The 21,228-nt window shown below is 47.0% G+C and overlaps 1 protein-coding gene across 2 annotated transcripts in view; it reads right to left on the bottom strand.

The window, feature by feature from the left end:
* Positions 1–21,228, bottom strand: part of mocos (molybdenum cofactor sulfurase) — a 489,344-nt gene that overhangs the window by 199,082 nt on the left and 269,034 nt on the right. For both annotated transcript variants that reach the window (XM_085988161.1, XM_085988162.1), the window contains exons 7-8: positions 17,297–17,413; positions 10,396–10,839 (exon numbers count right to left, since the gene is read on the bottom strand). In XM_085988161.1, coding sequence (XP_085844287.1) covers positions 10,396–10,839; positions 17,297–17,413 — 561 coding nt within the window. The remainder of the gene's footprint in view (positions 1–10,395; positions 10,840–17,296; positions 17,414–21,228) is intronic.

The following is a 21,228-nucleotide window of genomic DNA, read 5'->3' as shown; positions in this document are numbered from 1 at the left end:
AGGGATCAATCCAGTGAACCTTTGTTGCACCACCTCTAAGGCAAGTATGCCCTTCCTCAGATAAGGAGAGCAAAACTGTGCACAGCACTCCAGGTGTGATCTCACCAAAGCCCTGTACATAGAAACATAGAAGATAGGAGCAGGAGTAGGCCATTCGGCCTCTCAAGCCTGCTCCGCCATTTAATGAGATCATGGCTGATCATCCAAATTCAGTACCCTGCCCCTGCTTTCTCCCCATATCCCTTGATCCCTTAAGCCTTAAGAAATATATCTAACTCCTTCTTGAATATATTTAATGAATTGGCCTCAACTGCCTTTTGTGGTAGAGAATTCCACAGGTTCACCACTCTCTGGGTGAAGAAATTCCTCCTCATCTCTGTCCTAAATGGCTTACCCCTTATCTTTAGACTGTGACCCCTGGTTCTGGACTCCCCGACCATCAGGAACATCCTTCCTGCATCTAGTCTGTCTAGTCCTGTTAGAATTTTATAAGTTTCAATGAGATCCCCTCTCATTCTTCTAAACTCCAGCGAATATAAGCCCAATCGACCCAATCGCTCCTCATACATCATTCCTGCCATCCCAGGTATCAGTCTGGTGAATCTTCGCTGCACTCCCTCCATGGCAAGAACATCCTTCCTCAGATAAGGCGACCAAAACTGCACACAATACTCAAGGTGTGATCTCAGCAAGGCCCTGTACAACTGCAGCAAGACATCCTTGCTCCTGTACTCGAATCCTCTCGCTATGAAGGCTAACATACCATTTGCCTTCTTAACCGCCTGCTGCACCTGCATGCTTACCTTCAGTGACTGGTGCACATGGACACCCAGGTCTCATTGCACTTCCCCTTCTCCTAATCTATTGCCATTCAGATAATAATCTGCCTTCCTGTTTTTGCCACCAAAGTGGATAACCTCGCATTTATCCACATTATGCTGCATCTGCCATACATCTGCCCAATCACCCAACCTGTCCAAATCATACAATTGTAGTAAGGCTTCCTTACTGTTGTACTTCAACCCCCTTGCAATAAAGGTCAACATGCCATTTGCCTTCCTAATTGCTTGCTGCACCTGCATGCTAACTTTGTGTTTCCTGTATGAGAACACCTAAATCTCTCTGAACACCAACATTTAATAGTTCCTCACCATTAAAAAAAACTTCTGTTTTTCTATTCTTCGTACCAAAGTGAATAACCTCACATTCCTCCACATTATACTCCATCTGCCACCTTTTTGCCCACTCAATTAACATGTCTATATTCCTTTGCAGGTTTTTTTTGTGACCTCCTCACAGCTTACTTTCCCACCTAGCTTTGTATCAGCAACAAACTTGGATACATCGTACTCGGTTCCGTCATCTAAGTCATTAATATAGATTGTAAATAGCTGAGGCCCAAGCACTGATCCTTGTGGCACCCCACTAGTTACAGCTTGTCAACCAAAAAATGACACATTTGTCCCTAGAGTCATAGAGGTATACAGCACAGAAAGAGGCCCTTCGGCCCATCGTGTCCGCGCCGGCCATCAAGCCCTATCTATTCTAATCCCATTTTCCAGCACTTGGTCCGTAGCCTTGTATGCTATGGCGTTTCAAGTGCTCATCTAAATGCTTCTTGAATGTTGTGAGGGTTCCTGCCTCTACCACCCTTTCAGGCAGTGAGTTCCAGATTCCAACCACACTCTGGGTGAAAACGTTTTTCCTCAAATCCCCTCTACACCTCCTGCCCCTTACCTGGAAGCTATGCCCCCTGGTATTGACCCCTCTACTAAGGGGAAAAGTTCCTTTCTATCTACCCTATCTATGCCCCTCATAATTTTGTACACCTCAATCAGATCCTCCTTAGCCTTCTCTGCTCTAAGGAAAACAACCCCAGCCTGTCCAGTCTCTCTTCATAGCTGAAACGCTCCAGTCCAGGTAACATCCTGGTGAATCTCCTCTGCACCCTCTCCAATGCAATCACATCCTTCCTATGGTGTATGGTGTGGCGACCAGAACTGCACACAATATTCCAGCTGTGGCCTAACTAGCGTTTTGTACAGCTCCATCATAACCTCCCTGCTCTTATATTCTATGCCTCGGCTAATGAAGACAATTATCCCATATGCCTTTTTAACCACCTTATCTACCTACCTGTCCTGCTGCCTTCAGGGATCTATGTACATGCACACCAAGGTCCCTCTGATTCCCTGTCCTTCCTAGGGTCCTACCATTCACTGTGTATTCCCTTGCCTTGTTAGTCCTCCCAAAATGCATCACCTCACACTTTTCAGGGTTAAATTACATTTGCCACTGTTCTGCCCATCTGACCAACCCGTCTATATCGTCCTGTAGCCTGAGACTTCCCTCCTTGCTATTTCCCACTCCACCAATTTTAGTGTCATCTGCGAACTTACTGATCATACCTCCTACATTCATATCTAAATCATTAATGTGCACTACAAACAGCAAAGGACCCAGCACCGATCCCTGTGGTACACCACTGGACACAGGCTTCCAGTCACAAAAACAACCTTCGACCATCACCCTCTGCCTCCTGCCACTAAGCCAATTTTGGATCCAATGTGCCAAATTGCCCTGGATCCCATGGGCTCTTAGCTTCTTGACCAGTCTCCCATGCGGGACTGTGTCAAAAGCCTTACTGAAGTCCATGTAGACTACATCAACTGCACTACCCTCATCCACACACCTAGTCACCCCCTCGAAAAATTTAATCAAATTGGTTAGACATGATCTCCCCCTGACAAAGCCATGCTGACTATCCTTGATTAATCCTTGTATCTCTAAGTGGAGACTAATTCTGTCCCTCAGAATTTTTTCCAATAATTTCCCTACCACTGATGTTAGGCTCACTGGCCTGTAATTCCCTGGTTTACCCCTACTACCCTTCTTGAATAATGGTACTACGTTAGCTGTCCTCCAGTCCTCTGGCACCTCCCTTGCGGCCAGAGAGGTTCTGAAAATTTGTGTCAGAGCCCCTGCAATCTCCTCCCTTGCCTCACACAGCAGCCTGGGATACATCTCGTCTGGGCCTGGGGTTTTATCCACTTTTAAGCCCGCTAAAACTCCTCACAATACTAATTTGTTCAAGTGTATCACAAGCCCCCTGCCTGATTTCTATGTCTACATCGTCCTTCTCCATAGTGAACACAGATAGAAAAATATTCATTTAAAACCTCACCCACATCTTCCGGCTCTACACACAGATTGCCACTTTGGTCCCTAATGGGCCCTACTTTTTCCCTGGTTATCCTCTTGCCCTTAATATACTTATAAAACACCTTGGGATTTTCCTTTATTTTGCCCGCAAGTGTTTTTTCATGCCCCCTCTTCGCTCTCCTAATTTCTTTTTTAAGTACCCCCCTGCACTTTCTATACTCCTCTAGGACCTCCACTGTTTTTAGTCCTTTGTATCTGCCAAAAGCCTCCCTTTTTTTCCTAATCCATTCTTGTATATCCCTTGACATCCAGGGTTCCCTGGGCTTGTTGGTCCCACTCTTGACCTTTACGGGAACATATTGGCGTTGTACTCTCTCTATTTCCTTTCTGAAAGACTCCCACTGCTCTGATGTGGATTTTCCTACAAGTAGCTGATCCCAGTCAACTTTGGCCAGATCCTGCCTTATCATATTAAAATCGGCCTTCCCCCAATTTAGAACCTTTATTTCCGGTCCATCTTTGTCCTTTTCCATGACTACCTTAAATCTCACCGAATTATGGTCACCGTCACCAAAATGCCCTCCTGCTGACACTTCTACCACTTGCCCGGCTACATTCCCTAGAATTAGGTCCAGTACAGCCCCCTCTCTTGTAGGACTTTCTACATGCTGACTCAAAAAGCTCTCCTGGATGCATTTTAAGAATTCCGCACCCTCTAAGCCTTTCACACTCTGACTATCCCAGTTAATATTGGGGAAGTTGAAATCCCCTACTATTAATACCCTATTATTTCTACAGTTCTCTGAGATTTGCCTGCATATCTGTTCCTCCATCTCTCCCTGACTGTTTGGGGGCCGATAGTACACTCCCAGCAAAGTGCTTGCCCCCTTTTTGTTTTTAAGTTCTGTGGTAAACCACTGTTTGTATTCCACTGTGTACATGCCTGGACATGCCTCGGCTGACTCCTCCCACAAGTCCTAGTATAAAGGTGACTGCTCCCCAGCCCCTTTGTATTCTGGACCGGTCGACCACTCGAGGCAGACCTTCATTCTTTTGTTAATAAAAGCCTTTAGTTACTCTCTTAACTCTCAGTCTTTTATGAGTAATTGATAGCGCATCAATTTTATTAACAAAATTTTTATAATGGAGAAGATCCTCACACCAGCATGCCTGGACTTAGATCATCGGGAGGCGGACTCATCCACCAAGTTTACTCACTGGCTTAAGTGTTTCAAAAAATTCCTGACCGCCTCCGCAGCAATCAAATCGGACGAGGACAAACTGGATGTCCTGACCTCCAAAGTGAACCACCGAGTGTACTCGGTCATCCAAGACGCGACCTCGTACGCGGACGCTATCAAGCTCCTCAAGGACCAGTACACGCGCCCAGTGAACGAAGTGTACGCCAGGCACCTTCTGGGGAGTCGTAAACAACAACCTGGGGAATCGACCGTGGAATACCTTCAGGCACTGTCTGTGCTTGGCCGGGCCTGTGGTTGTAAGGATGTAAAGGCCGCCGTGTACACAGAGGAACTTATCCGGGACGCTTTTGTAGCGGGCCACAGATCCAATTACACCCGACAGCGACTGTTGGAGCAGAGTGACCTCGACCTCAACAAGGCCTCTGAACTCGCACTATCATTGGATGCAGCCTACCGGGGCATGGATGCCTACTCCTCTGCACCGGGGATGCCGCGGGGAATGACAGCCTGGGACACGGTAGGACCGCCTCATAGCGCCGTGCCACCCCAGCCACACCCCAGCAACGGCCCAACTACCGCAGCAGTGTCCCAAGGCCAGACAGCAGTGCCCCAAGGCCAGAAATGCTACTTCTGTGGCCAGGCAAAACACCCCAGAGCGCGCTGCCCGGCGAAAAACGCGATCTGCTCGGGCTGCGGGAAGAAGGGACACTACGCTAACGTCTGCAGGGCCAAAGCCACCCCGAACCCCAGCAGCGCCGCGTGTGGGCCATGCGGGCCGCCATCTTGGGCCTCCCCGGCCATGTGCGAACCACCGGTACAGCAGCCATTTTGGACGCCTCCAGCCACATGGGGATCATGGACGCCGCAATCTTGGACGACAGCCGGAACGCAGCAGGCCCCCAACACCGCCTCATCTGATACCCGCAGCGACACACCGACCCCTACGCTGGCATCCGTTACACTGGACCAAGCGAGACCGCACCAGCTGGCCAGTTCCACAATGGACATTAAGGTAAATGGCCACGATACAATCTGCCTTTTTGACTCTGGGAGCACAGAGAGCTTCATCCACCCCGACACGGTGCGGCGTTGCTCTCTCCCAGTCCTGCCTGCGCACCAGCGGATTTCTATGGCCTCCGAGTCCCAGTCGGCGGACATCGGCGGCTACTGCGTAGTGACACTCGTAGTAGACGGACCGTGTACGATCATTTTAAACTTCTGGTCCTGCCCGACCTCTGTGCTGCCGTCCTGCTGGGGTTAGATTTTCAGTGCCACCTTAAAAGTGTTACGATGGCGTACGGTGGACCCCTACCCCCACTCACAGTCCGCAGCCAGCAGCTCCCAAATTGCCCGCCGCGCACCAGGTGCAACCTCTCCACACTCAGAATCACCCCCCCCCCCCCCCCCTGTTTGCTAACCTCACCCCCGACTGTAAGCCCATCGCCACAAAGAGCAGGCGATACAGTGCCGGGGACAGGGTTTTCATTAAAACCGAAGTGGAGCGGCTCCTGAAGGAAGGGATTATGGAGGGCAGCACCAGCCCCTGGCGAGCCCAGGTTGTGGTCGTTAAGACCGATGAGAAGCAGCGCCTGGTCATCGACTACAGCCAGACAATAAATCGCTACACCCTGCTGGACGCCTACCCACTCCCCCGCATAGCTGATATGGTCAACCAGATCGCGCAGTACCGCGTCTTCTCGACCATTGACCTGAAATCAGCGTACCACCAGCTCCCTATCCGCCCTGAGGACCGCCAGTATACTGCCTTTGAGGCAAACGGCCGCCTCTATCACTTTCTTAGGGTTCCCTTTGGCGTCACCAACGGGGTCTCCGTCTTCCAAAGGGAGATGGACCGGATGGTAGATCAAAATGCGTTGCAGGCCACTTTCCCATATCTGGACAATGTGACCATCTGCGGCCGTGACTTGCAGGACCATGACGCAAACCTCGAAAAATTCCTCCGCACCACCCAACTCCTGAACCTGACATATAACAAGGATAAGCGCATATTCCGCACAAACCGCCTCGCCATCCTTGGCTGTGTTGTGGAACACGGAGTCATCGGCCCCGACCCCGACCGGATGCGTCCCCTTATGGAACTCCCACTGCCCCACTGCCTCAAGGCCCTGAAGAGGTGCCTAGGGTTTTTCTCCTATTACGCCCAGTGGGTCCCCTACTATGCGGACAAGGCCCATCCGCTGATCAAGTCCACCTCTTTTCCCTTGACGGCAGAGGCCCGCTTAGCCTTCCACCGTATCAAGGAAGACATTGCCAAAGCCACCATGCACGCAGTGGACGAATCCATCCCCTTCCAGGTGGAAAGCGACGCGTCCGACTTTGCCCTGGCCGCTACCCTCAATCAGGCGGGGAGACCCGTGGCCTTCTTTTCACGAACCCTCCAAGGCCCGGAGACCAGACACTCCGCTGTTGAGAAGGAGGCCCAGGCGATTGTGGAGGCTGTGCGTCATTGGAGGCACTACCTGGCCGGAAAACGATTTACCCTGCTCACTGACCAACGTTCAGTTGCTTTCATGTTTAACAACAAGCAGAGGGGCAAAATCAAAAATGACAAGATCTTGAGGTGGAGAATCGAACTTTCCACCTACAATTACGAGATCTTGTACCGGCCCGGGAAGCTCAATGAACCCCCGGATGCGCTATCGCGTGGCACCTGCGCCAGCGCGCAGATCGATAGACTGCGGGTCCTCCACAATGACCTCTGCCACCCGGGGGTCACCAGGTTCTTCCACTTCATCAAGGCCCGCAACCTGCCTTACTCTATTGAGGAGGTCAGGACCATGACCAGGAACTGCCAAGTCTGCGCTGAGTGCAAACCGCACTTTTATAGACCAGACAGGGCCCACCTGATAAAAGCCACTCGCCCCTTCGAGCGCCTGAGCGTTGATTTTAAAGGGCCTCTCCCCTCCTCCGACCGCAATGTGTACTTCCTCAATATTATTGACGAGTACTCCCGTTTCCCGTTCGCCATCCCCTGCCCGGACATGACCAGTGCCACGGTCATTAAATGTCTGAACGACCTCTTCACCCTGTTCGGTTTCCCCAGCTATATCCATAGCGACCGGGGCTCATCGTTTATGAGTGACGAACTCCGTCAGTACCTGCTAACTAGGGGTATTGCCACAAGCAGGACCACCAGTTACAACCCCCGGGGGAACGGACAGGTGGAAAGAGAAAATGCAACAGTTTGGAAGGCCGCCCTGCTAGCCTTAAAGTCGAGGGGCCTTCCAACCTCCCGCTGGCAGGATGTGCTCCCCGATGCGCTCCACTCTATTCGGTCACTGCTCTGCACTGCCACTAACGCCACCCCTCATGAGAAAATGTTTGTCTTCCCAAGGAAGTCCACATCGGGGACATCGCTACCGCCATGGTTGACGTCCCCAGGGCCGGTCCTACTGAGAAGGCACGTGAGGACCCATAAAACGGACCCCCTGGTCGAGAGGGTCGACCTCCTCCACGCCAACCCCCAGTATGCTTACATTGCATACCCGGACGGGCGGGAGGACACAGTCTCCATAAGAGACCTTGCACCCTCGGGGGCCGCAGTAACCCACTACTCACTACCACCCCCCCCCACGATCCGATATCCAGCCCCGGCAGACGGCAGGCCTGGGCCCAGCGACCCGCTCGACATCTACGAGGACGACACGCCTGTGCCACAGCCTACGCGGGACTCGACGCCGGAAGCTCCACTACCCCTGCTGTCGCCACGCCGATCACAGCGGCAGACAAGACCTCCGGAGAGACTCCAATACACTAACTTTTAATACACTTCACCCCGCCGGACTCAATTTTAAACAAGGGGTGAATGTGGTAAACCACTGTTTGTATTCCACTGTGTACATGCCTGGACATGCCTCGGCTGACTCCTCCCACAAGTCCTAGTATAAAGGTGACTGCTCCCCAGCCCCTTTGTATTCTGGACCGGTCGACCACTCGAGGCAGACCTTCATTCTTTTGTTAATAAAAGCCTTTAGTTACTCTCTTAACTCTCAGTCTTTTATGAGTAATTGATAGCGCATCAAGTTCTACCCATATGGCCTCATTAGAGGAACCTGCTAAGATATCATCCCTCCTTACAGCAGTAATTGACTCCTTGATTAATATTGCGACACCCCCTCCTCTTTTACATCCCCTCTGTCTCTGTTTTCTGTCCATTAACCAATCCTCTACCCATGCTAATATATTACCCCCAACTTCAGGAGCCCTTACCTTGTGTTGCAACCTTTTATGTGGCACCTTAATGAATGCCTTTTGGAAATCTAAATCTACTACATCCACTGGTTCCCCTTTATCTACCCTGCTAGTTACATCCTCAGAAAACTCTTAAATTTGTTAAACACGATTTCTCTTTCATAAAACCATGTGGACTCTGCCTAATCATATTATGATTTTCTAAGTGCCCTATTACCACTTCCTTGATAATGGATTCCAGCATTTTTCCAACAACTGATGTCAGGCTAACTGGCCTGTAGTTTGCTGTTTTCTCTCTCTGTCCTTTCTTGAATAGTGGAGTTGCATTTGCTACCTTCCAATCCCCTGGGACCATTCTAGAATCTAGAGAATTTTGGAAGATCACAATCAATGCATCCACTATATCTGCAGCCACCTCTTTTAGAACCCTAGGATCTAGGCCCTCAGGTCCAGGGGATTTGTTGGCTTTTAATCCCATTAGTTTCTCTAGTACTTTTTCTCTATTGATATTAATTACTCTCATTAGCCCCTTGGTTCCCCACTATTTTTGGTATGCTTTTTGTGTCTTCTACTGTGGTGACAGATACAAAATATTTGTTTTATGTCTCTGCCATTTCCTTATTCCCCATTATAATTTCACCTATCTCAGCCTTTAAGGGACCAATGCTTACTTTTGCTCTCTTCCTTTTTACATACTTGTAGAAGCTCTTACAATCTGTTGTTATATTTCTTGCTATTTTACTCTCATATTCTATTTTTTCCCTTTTAATACAGTTTTGGGTCATCCTTTGCTGGTTTCTAAAGCTCTCCCAATCCTCAGGCTTACTACTATTCTTTGCAACATTATAAGCATCTTCTTTTAATCTAATACTATCCTTAACTTCTTTAGTTAGCCACAGATGGATCACTTTTCCTGTGGAATTTTTATTTCTCAATGGAATATATATGGTTGATGGCATTGTGTGATGTGGCAGACAAAGTAGCCGCCAAGGTTGCAGGCTGTATTTGGGGTGGGGGTTGTGGGCAATATGTAACTCTCAGTGACTGTTGCCATTCCACCTGCCATTTTCACTTAGATTGTGATTTTAAATTGTTTTTCCTTTCAATTCCAAGAAGTCATCTCACACCACTTCAGCTTCTCAGCTTCTGCAATGAAACTTTTCAAACTTCTGTTTTTAATGTTAGCAGAGAATTGATGGGGCAATTAGTTCTCTGATAACTATATGGGTGCATTTACATGACAACTGCAGTGTTGGTGCAAAGTGGTTTTGCTTTGCACAGACGCTACAGTTACAGGAGCTGATAATTCAGTTTTTACAAAATGGCCATCACTTATCAAGAGTTATTTATGCTAACTGCGCCCCATAATGCAAGGTGAGCACATTTACATACTTTTCAGGCACTCTTGGTGCACAGTGCATGACATGCTGGGAGTTCCATGGGTTGGGTGAGTAGAAAGCCAGAGTGTCGTGCGCTAGCAGAGAGTAAAAGGCTTCTGGCTGCCCACAAATTGTCGGTATTATTTTTCGACCCCAAATGTGGGAACCTGGAGGAATGTCACCATGGAAAGCCAAAAATTTTCCAAATAAGAAAGGGTGGCCATATAAGAAGGCGGGGGGTGGGGCGGGTGGCACGGGGGGACTTATTGTTGTTATCTTCTAGGATGACAAGACTGCAAATGGCCCTTATGAGTAAAGTATTTGTTATGTCAACTACATTAAGTCTGGATTATAATTACTGGTGAAACAACAGCAATGAGTGACAATCAGAGATCTTCACAATATTGTGGCATTGATAAGAAAAATAACTCCATACCCACCTCAACAGCAGCACAGGACTTGATTGGGTACAAGTAGATGTTGGCGAGTGTTACTGACTCACGATCATAGTAGATTATTTTAGAAGTCTCTGGGTTTTTGTTCAACTCTGACTGATTGTCTGGAAAGTGCTGATTTAGAGGAACCTCAACTCTGGCAGAATTGTGTGTTGCAGCAATTTCTGAAGAGACTTCTTTTGTTATGTTTTTTTCATCTGTGAGATTCTCTGCCCACGATTCATCACTCTCCTTCATTGTTCCACACCTTGTTAGCTTAGACAGGGTGTGTTTGTCAAAGCAAACTGGCTGCTTAACAAAACAATCTATAATAAACTTTAAAAATGTCTGTGCATCATCAAACGTGGACATGTAACCAAAGGATATTCGGACTGAACCAGTGGGGCAGCCATCAATCATATCCAAAGAATCGCCACAGACATGGCCTGCCTGTTGGAAAAAATTAGAAAAGTTTAGTATTCTGTTCAACAATTTTCATCTGCCACTGTTCTTTCCAGAGACTGCTAACTTGTGAGTGAATTTATCCCATAATGAGAGGGTCACGTATTTTGTTATTCTAATAGTCAATCTCCGTGGCATTACATGTCAGCTGCGGCTCAGTGGTAACATGCTCGCCCCTGAGTTCGAAGGTTGTGGGTTCATGTCCCAGTCCAGTGACTTGGCCACATAATCTAGGCTGATACCCCAGTGCAGTGCTGAGAGAGTGCTTAACCATGGACCAGTACAGGCAACGTTGTTGAAGACTCGGTACTCAGCACACCCATGGCCCGGAAAATGGTACGGTACCCTTCTCTGCCCTCTTGCATAACAAAATGAAGCTTCTGCCTGCTTTACACAGGAGCTCTCTGGCTCTGGAAAATCCCAACCCCCGCCACAAAAACTTGTATAAAGTGGGTGGGACTAAATGTCACTAGATTTCTTGACTGCTACTGCCTCATTTTGTGCACAAATGGGGCAGACAAAGTGACCAAAACTGGCTCCATGAACATTTGGCAAAGTTTCCTGCATAATCCCTCTGTGATGGTGTAACAATACAATCCAGAACTATGAGACTATGTAATGATGTGCAATGTCATGTATGTGCTTAGTTTCCCTAGAATCCAACAAGCTTGAAAATACTCTCACAGTGTGGGGAGGATATAGAAAGGAGGATGATTAAAAACTGGCCAAGTTCATCAGTGGCACTCTTATTCAGATGGGCAATGGCAGATGCTTGGAAGCAGGATAACTTCCCAGCTTAGGTTCAACAATAATGCAAGGTTGGGAAGAAGGGTTATTTAAATATATGGGTAGTAACAGTAGTGGGTGTAAAGTCTGTGGGTTGTATAGCGAAGTAATACACAGACTACAAGAGTAACTTAAACAGGACTTTACTATTCGAAGGTCAGGGCGAATCTGCCCAATAAATTCTGCCACAGCACTTGTATACCGGTGTGGTCACCGTCGGTATTACAGTATACAGCAGCCAGGATAAAGTAGTGCCACACCTAAAATAGTTCTCTTAAAGGTGGACGGTTACATACAATAGTTCTCTTAAAGGTAGAACAGTTACATACACTACAATCCTCCCTTTTTAGCTTACAACATACTTATTCCCCATTAACATAACATCATAACATATCCAACTTCATGTTACAACAGTTCACAGAGGTAGTCTCTGCGGAAACAGTTCACAGATTCAGTCTCTGTGGGAAACAGTTCACAGATTCAGTCTCTGATCTTCTTGACTCGGTCCGGACCACGCCTCCGTGGTGTAGTCGGGTCACCTTGCTAGAGGGACTCCTCCCATAGTCCTTCCCTAGACTTAACAGCTTTACTTCCATCACTTCTGAACCAGCATTGCTGACTTTTTTAAAACAAACAAAAAACAGTTGGATTGCCTTGGGAAATATTCCTACTTTCCAACTGATTTGGCTCCGTTCGGGGGACCACGTGTGTGATCGGGTAGAGGTAATAATGGTTCAGATGGTTATCATCTTCTGCTTCGTCTTTTCCTTTTTTGCTTCTTGGAGACTCTCGGGGCTCCATTGTCAGCTGCCAGCTGTAACGCCACCATCTCCCTATGTTCCTTAGACTTTAAGTGATTCATCCTGATTTCGGCACTTTGGGAGTTCTCGGCACAAGCTGGGCAGACCAGGTCCTCGTAATATTCAGTGTCACTCAACAGATCATGGTAATATTCGGTGTCGTCCTGAGCTAGGCCAGCGAGAGGGTCTTCTATTTCCTCCTTACCCAGCTGGACGTTAGCCAGCTTTTGTTCCAAATCCAGACATCTTTCCTGAAGAGACTTCTTCATGTGTTCCGCTTCATCCAGCTTTTTCTGGGCTTTCAGCAAGTCTTTTACTAATGACCTCATTTGTGATTTCAATACTTCAACTTCCTTCGGAGATTGATTGATCGGACTATTCAATCCCTCTACTGAAGTAGCTGTTTCAGCATTCTGTTGTTCTACATTGACGTGAGTCAGCGTACTTTTGGCATCCAAGGGCTGCTCTGCTGCAGTCTTCTCCGTCTGTGTTGCCACTTCAGCTATTTCAATAACTTTTGAGAGCTCCGAACCCCTTTTCTTTGAAGATTGAGGCTCGTGTTCAAGTTTTTCCCATTTCAGAGTCTTGTCCCTCAGCATATGAAGGAGTTGGCTGACTGTTAACTCTTCTGCCATCATCCCTTTCCCATTCGCTGCAGGGCTGTTTATAACCTTGCCCTGGAGGAGTTGGCTGACTGTTAACTCTTCTGCCATCATCCATTTCCCATTAGCTGCAGGGCTGTTTAGAACCTTGCCCTGGGGCTCCTTTGCTGTTTCTACTTCGCCATTATCCGCAGCCCCCACCATTCGAATTTCCACAATTGAATCGTCCGGTGATGCTGCACCCGACTTCAGTAGGAGCTCGGAATTCATGGCGACCAAATCAGCCTTTTCTGCCTGCAACCTGCTAACAAGCGCCTTCAGTTGCTGAACATCTTGCTCCACCAGATTAGAGCACGCACCTTCAGAGACCGAATCAGCTTTGATTCGTTTGGCCTCCTCGCGCAGACGGTTTGTGTGCTCCTGCTCCATTTTCTCCCTCAGCTGCTTCTGTTGTCTTTCCAGATTCTCCCACTCTGTGTCCAAGAACTTTTTCATTGCTGTTGTCTCTTGCTCAAGACGGCGACTCAATTGTTCTAATTGCTGTTGTAATTTGAAATAAAGTTGAGTTCGAGCCCGGTGTTCCTCAGTAATGTATATGTCTGTAAACTGGACAGACTCAGAATTCTCTGTCAAACTATGTTGTTGTTGTTCAGTGGAATTCTGTTCTGAAACTTTGTTCTCCTCTGGCGCATAAGCCTTTATGCACGCCTTCGTTTTTCCAACCTCAGTCAGCAAGTCCATTTTAGCCTTGTCTTTCATACTTGGGCTGGTCTTATCGTCATCCGTTTCAGAGTCTGAGCTGATTGTCTGCACCGAGTCCTCACTCGTTATTGCTTTTAGGTAGTGCCATTCCATGTCTATTTTCTTGATCCACTCCCGTCCTAGAAGTGGTGGTCCTCCCTCAGGTAGTACATATAAGTCCATTCCTGGGTGTTCTTTGCCCCTGTCTCTCACCTTGACTCTTATCTTCCCCATGGGGTATACTTTATGCCCCATGTATGTCTGCAATACGAACTTGGTATCTCTCAAGGGTATATGTGAGAATAGCCGGTTGTAATCCCTTCGATTTATGACTGATAGGGCTGATCCAGTGTCCAACTCCATTTTCACTTGGACTCTGGCTATTTTTAGCATGACCCAGATAGTTTGTAGGTCAGCTTTCTTACTCACATTGTGAATTCTCAGACTACCCAGTTCCTGGTCGTTTGGGTCTGAATCCGAATTCTGTTCGTCTGAACTCTTCTCAGCCACCTTGTGTACTTTGTTGTACTTTCCCTGTGATGGCTTTTTTTGGTTGTTGGTCTTCTTTCCTGACCGGCATACTTTAGCTATGTGACCCAGTTTGCCACATTTTCTACATTCCTGGTTTTTAAACCAGCATTGGTTCTGGTCGTGTGTTGTCTTCCCACAACGATAACATTTCGTTGTACCCGAAGTAATTTGATCCACACTGAGTACCGCTGCCTTTAGCCGCATTTCCGCAGTTCCTTTCGCTGCGGCTTCGTGCGATGCTGCAATAAGGACAGCCCTCTCAAGTGTAGGGTCGTTCTCTTCGAGTAGTCGCTTTTGCGTTCCTTCCTTCGACAACCCGCACACGAACTTGTCTCGCAATGCCTCTGTCAGATTTCCTCCAAACTGGCAATATTTCGCTAGTCTACGCAGTTCGACCAAGTATTCCGCGTTGCTTTCCTCTTTCCGTTGCGTTCTCGCATAAAATTTGAATCGTTCCGCCAACATCAGCGGTGTGGGGTTCAAGTGATCCTTCAGAACAGCAACAATATTATCGAAAGTCTGATCCGCCGGTTTAGCTGGTGATAGAAGATGCTTCAATAACCCGTATGTCTTCGCGCCCATCGAGTTTAGCAAGGTTATAGCTTTATCATCATCTTCTATTTTATTGGCCTCACAATATATCTCGATACGTTCTACGTACGTGGCCCAATCTTCCACCTCGGCATCGAAGTTGTTGATGTTACCATGCTTAGGCATCTTCACTATCTCTCACTATCTTTCTGCGAAACAACAGGATTTCTCTTTAACTTTTTCTTTTTTTTTTCAAAAATGGCGGTTTCCCGCGCTTGTCTTCTTCCCCGCCTACTGGCAAAATGGCGGTTTCCCGCTCTTGACTTCTTCCTCTGGTGGGAGGGGTAAGCTTTGCCCTCGGGCGACGACCACTGGTTTACGGGGTTTGTAGCCTGTGCGCTGGCTTCAGTTTATTCTGAAGCGCGCGCTAGAAAAGCCGATCGCGTTCCTTGTTCCCCCCCCCCTTCTTTTCGGCAGGGGCAACCGGCGCTGGGGACAACCAGTTGGCGTCGGACAGATCCAGCTCCTGGTCCTTCACGGCAGCTGCTGCAAGCCGCTGGCCGGAACCTCGCTCGGTCTCTCTCTCGGGCTCTGTCTCTCCCGCTCGCGCGGCTCTCGCTCGCTCTCTCTCGGGCTCTGTCTCTCCCGCTCGCTCGGCTCTCGCTCGCTCTCTCTCGGGCTCTGTCTCTCCCGCTCGCGCGGCTCTCCCTCAGCGGCTTTAAACGCCTCTCCCAGACCTCCCACAGTCCGGTCCTTTCCTCCCCGGCTGCGGCTGATTCTTCGCGGGTTATTTCGTTATTTATTTATTTATTGCCTCCGCGCCTTATGATCCCGGTCGCAGCGCCTCGCGGCTTCGGTAGGTGCCCAGCCTTTTTCGCTCCAATCGCGCCTCCCAGCCCTCTCGCAGTCCGGTGCTTTCCTCCCCGGCTGCGGCTGAGTTCTCCGTGGCTTATTTATTTTTATATCTTCCCGCGCCTTACGATCCCGGTCGCAGCGCCTCGTGGTCGCGGTAGTTGTCCGGCCTTTTTCGCCGTCGCGGTCTAGTCGTCTCACGACGCTCCCCAGCCCGCTTGTACCGCGGCTTCTGCTCCACGCTGCCCCAGTCTCAGCGCCTCTGGGCCCGACTTCTGTCCGGCTCCTTTCCCCCTCGACCGTGGTCGAGTGCACCGCCCTTATCCTCCGTTTATTTGTTTCTATTTTCCCTTTACTCACAGTCACCGTGGCCGACTTGCCTCTCGTGTTGATCGGCTCACTCACCACCGTGGCAGAAGGGACAATCCATGCCTGTTGCTGATGGAAGACTTCGTGTTTGAAATCTTCCTCCTTTCTTGGTCTGCAGACTCGAGTTTTCTCTCAGCAAAACGACGAGGGCGGGTGCCTCTTCTCGACGCTCGTTTACTTCTTCAGAAGTATTGTTGCCGCAGGGTAAGATCGAACTCGTCGCCACTGTAAAGTCTGTGGGTTGTATAGCGAAGTAATACACAGACTACAAGAGTAACTTAAACAGGACTTTACCATTCGAAGGTCAGGGCGAATCTGCCCAATAAATTCTGCCACAGCACTTATATACCGGTGTGGTCACCGTCGGTATTACAGTATACAGCAGCCAGGATAAAGTAGTGCCACACCTAAAATAGTTCTCTTAAAGGTGGACGGTTACATACAATAGTTCTCTTAAAGGTAGAACAGTTACATACACTACAGTGGGCAGGCCTAATCTTGGTATGTACTCTAATACATAATACTGATCAATAGATGAGATAGATGATCAGCATTGTTTGTGTTCAGGTTATAATCTTTTATACATCTTGTTTATCTTGTGTGTTAGTTTGTTGAGATGGGCAAGAGAAAAATCACATTCACTCAAACAATGAAAACAAAATAAATCTGAAAAATACAATTATTGTAAAGCATGAATGGCTACCCACTGGAACCATAGAAACAGTCGTGAATGATATTTTGCATGTACTGGCAAATTACCCAAGATATTCAAAATTCTTAAACCAATGTCCAGGTGCTATAGTTCACCAAGGAAAATACAACTCCCAACATCTCTTGCATGCTGCTGTGTATAAGCAAAAGGCCAGTAAAGTATTAACTTAAGATGCTCACATTTGAATGATCTAGATTAGAATTATTTAAAAATTCCCTATTTCTCGCCCAGATTGTAAATACCTTTCAGTTTAGTTTTCTTTGAAGGGTTTTCTGAAGTCAAAATCAATCAGGCACATGGTATGAAACATTAACTCAATCTTGCCTGAAGATCAAGCAAGCTGGTTTGGCAGCACAGTAGACCTCCTGCAGGAGGATTAATTGAGTGCATTCTGCTGTGATGAGATGAAAAGTAGCAAATACTTCCATCCAGTATCACAATGATAAATCTTTCTGAATGAACACCAAAACATAAGGGGATAAAGTACAGTATTCTGTGCTGAAGTATGCAGTCAACACTACCTTCAGGTTCTTTTTGACATCTTCATCGCTGATTCCTAGGTGTCGCTGACAGCCTCCGGTGTTACAAAAGCAGCCAGTGCGAAGATGGACGTTGTACAAATTTGCCAGTTTGTCGACCTGTAGCAGTAAAGAGTGATGGTGTTTTCACAAAATCACGTTATCAACTAGGTTGCAAGTGACTTTGTTTCAGTGTTATTGGTCTGCATTTTTCACTTTTAGTATAATTTAGATACAGACTGTTATTGGCGGGTTGCAGACAAACCCAAATGGAAGTGGGGTGTACAATTTTCCGAGGTCAGCTTATTAGCATAAAGTCAGGTGCAAATGAGAACAAATGTAGGGAATTTACAAGTGGCGGAAGAGGAAAATTCCACATTAGTGCAATTTAGACAGATGGGTTGCGGTGGGGGGGGGGGGGGAGCGGGATGTAACATAAGTGTCATAATAGGGAGAACAAAAATTTTGTGAGGATTTGGAGAACCGCAAACAGCCTTTGCTGACACTGAAGGGGCAGGGGGCTAAGGGACAAGAAAAGATGAAGGGAAAAAAGACCCAAAAAGACAGACACGAGTCTTCAGGAAAGTATTAAAGCAGCCCAGCATGCAACCATATTTGAGAGCTGCAGAAATGAGGTTAGTCCTCTGCGCCACTCCAAAGCGCTATCCACATAGGTCAGCTTTGCAAAATGCCTGCACGTTGGTGGAGTCAAATTTCCGACCATAGCTAACTATTACTATCACTGCAGGTGCCAGCTGTATTCTGCATGGTAGCTGCAGATGTCCCTGCAGCAGATGCACAGCTCTGCATCTGGCTCTCTGATGGCCCAGACTCTGAAGACAGTTCCCCATGGTTATTGTCAGGTAGTGTGCCAGGGCCTATAGATATAGTTGATGCCATCTTAGTGGGTACACTGCTGTTGATTACCCTGACATACTTCTTTCATATATAGTGCCACTAAAAACAAGATATACTATAACTGGGTGCTTCTGAGGTAACATACAAAATCATGATTAGTCAAGCATTTCCATATATTACTGATGCCATTGGGTCTGCTATTCCAGTGTCTTTTCCAAATGGGAGCCTCTACATGTCCAAATCGTCTGCCAAAGTGAGATTTGTTCACCTCTGTCTGAAGTGAACTGCTGTTTGTGGTCTACATTAATGATTTGGATGAGAATGTAAAAGGTATGATCAGTAAGTTCGCAGATGACACAAAAATTGGTGGGGTGGTAAATAGCGAGGAGGGAAGCCTCAGGCTACAGGACGATATAGATGGGTTGGTCAGATGGGCGGAACAGTGGCAAATGGAATTTAACCCTGAAAAGTGTGAGGTGATGCATTTTGGGAGGACTAACAAGGCAAGGGAATACACAATGAATGGTAAGACCCTAGGAAAGACAGAGGATCAGAGGGACCTTGGTGTACATGTACATAGACCCCTGAAGGCAGCAGAACAGGTGGATAAGGTGGTTAAAAAGGCATATGGGATACTTGCCTTCATTAGCCGAGGCATAGAATATAAGAGCAGGGAGGTTATGATGGAGCTGTACAAAACGCTGGTAAGGCCACAGCTGGAGTACTGTGTGCAGTTCTGGTCACCACACTATAGGAAGGATGTGATTGCTTTGGAGAGGGTGCAGAGGAGATTTACCAGGATGTTACCTGGGCTGGAGCGCTTCAGCGATGAAGAAAGACTGGACAGGCTGGGGTTGTTTTCCTTGGAGCAGAGAAGGCTGAGGGGGGACCTGATTGAGGTGTACAAATTATGAGGGGCATAGATAGGGTAGATGGAAAGGAACTTTTCCCCTTAGTAGAGGGGTCAATAACAAGGGGGCATAGATTCAAGGTAAGGGGCAGGAGGTTTAGAGGGGATTTGAGGAAAAACTTTTTCACCCAGAGCGTGGTTGGAATCTGGAACTCACTGCCTGAAAGGGTGGTAGAGGCAGGAACCCTCACAACATTCAAGAAGCATTTGGATGAGCACTTGAAATGCCATAGCATACAAGGCTACGGACCAAATGCTGGAAAATGGGATTGGATTAGACAGGGCTTGATGGCCGGCGCGGACACGATGGGCCGAAGGGCCTCTTTCTGTGCTGTATAACTCTATGACTCTGTGACTCTAAGATGCCAGTTTGCAGGTATTTATGGGTGGGCACTGAGCATCTCTCATGCCTTTTTTGTTCCTTGGTGTGGGGGCAAAATATAAATAATTTATAACAATTAACACAAAGATTCAAGTGAACCCAAGTACCAGCAGGGAAAACAAAAAAAAATGAAAAAGTTAAGAACTGGCTAGAAATGCACTTAATTTTACATGACTGTGTTCTTTCTATGACCTTCTGAATACTTACCACTGCCTAGCAACCCTGGGCACCCATTTCATAAAATATCAGATCTAAATCATTTTTATATGTACTAGAACGGTGAGTAATAAATTGTAGGATGGATACACTTCCAAATTAATATTTGAATGAAGCGCCCCTCTGTTTGAGCTGGGTGCATCCATTGCTGTTGGCCTTGCCTCTCAGAAAATACGTCAGGATACAAAGTAGGTGGAGTTCAGGTGGGATGGAACTCCTGCCCATTTTGGAACACCAGCTATCTGATTTTATGCCAGAAGAACGGTCAGCCAGCAGTAAAAGATCCAGGACATGGTATTTAAAAATTAACAACAAGAAGCCTATTTTCTGCTGATTTAGAAATGAAATAAATAAAATAAAAAATGTCCTTTTTAAATATATATCCAATTCCCTTTTGACAGTCACTACTAAATCTTCTTAGGCCACTCTTTCAGTCTGTGCATTCTAGATCGTAACAACTCGCTAAGTAAAGAAATTTCTCATCATCTCCCCTCTGGTTCTTTTGCCAATTATCTTAAATCTGTGTTCTCTGGTTACCAACCCACCTGCCAGTGGAAACAATTTCTCCTTATTTACTCAAAACCCATGTATAATTTTAAAATCTCTATTAAATCTCCCCTTAACCTAAGGAGAACAATCCCAGCTTTTCTAGCTCTCCACATAACTGAAGTCTCTTATCCATGGTAACATTCACAGAATCACAGAAACCCCACAGTGCAGATAGAGGCCATCTTTGAACATTCTAGTAACTCTTCTCTGCACCCTCTCCAAGGCCTTGACATCCTTCCTAAAGTGTGGTGCCCAGAACTGGACACAATACACCAGCCTAGATACACAAGCTTAAGTCAGCTAGTGCAAATACCGCTACTAGTGTGTAAGGTGGCTTTACCCAAGAGTAGAGAACTCAAGGGGGAACAAATATTACCTCTACGGATAGAAGTTAATCACTCTGTTTCAGGAGGCTATCACCATCATTCTAGGGGATGACGAGGCAACCAGCTCCACTAGACTGGCTACCTTATAGTGTTAATTTGTCAGCTATATACTGTAAAGACTTTAATCATAAAATAATTCCACCAATTAGTTAACCCTATCTATGAAACAATTTGCATACTCAATGTCTAAGCTTTAATTGCTCCCAATTATAATCATGAGGTTAATAAAGAAATGTTAGCTCATGACTATGGCTTGGCTTCTTCTTTAATGATTTGCCAAGAATGGGTGAACTCATTCACTCAGTAGCTTGTGTGTCTCCTAATGGAATGTTGGTAGTGTAACTGCTAAATTAATCCAAATTGGTTGATGCAAGATGGTTCAGCAAGCCAAATTCAGGCAACATTAACTCCAAGGCATAGACTGGTGGTAAAGACAGTTCCTTGATGAGGAGTTAAAGTGAAAAGTTAAAGATTCGTCTGGTGCCCTTGATAAGCATTGTTGTCAGGGAATCAATCCCAATGTTCTTACAGAATATCAGCATCTTTAAAAAGTTCTAGTTGTTCAGCGAGTTAAGGTTAGAGAGCTGAATGTGATCCAAACAATGGTAGCGTTGCTTGAGCATGTTTTTGGTGC

The sequence above is a fragment of the Somniosus microcephalus genome, chromosome 5 (genome assembly GCF_052327205.1).
Source record: "Somniosus microcephalus isolate GS21.2 chromosome 5, FLI_Smic_1.0, whole genome shotgun sequence".
Lineage (NCBI taxonomy): Eukaryota > Metazoa > Chordata > Chondrichthyes > Squaliformes > Somniosidae > Somniosus > Somniosus microcephalus.
The sequence above is the reverse complement of the archived record's forward strand: the minus strand, read 5'-3'. Positions and strand labels throughout refer to the sequence as shown.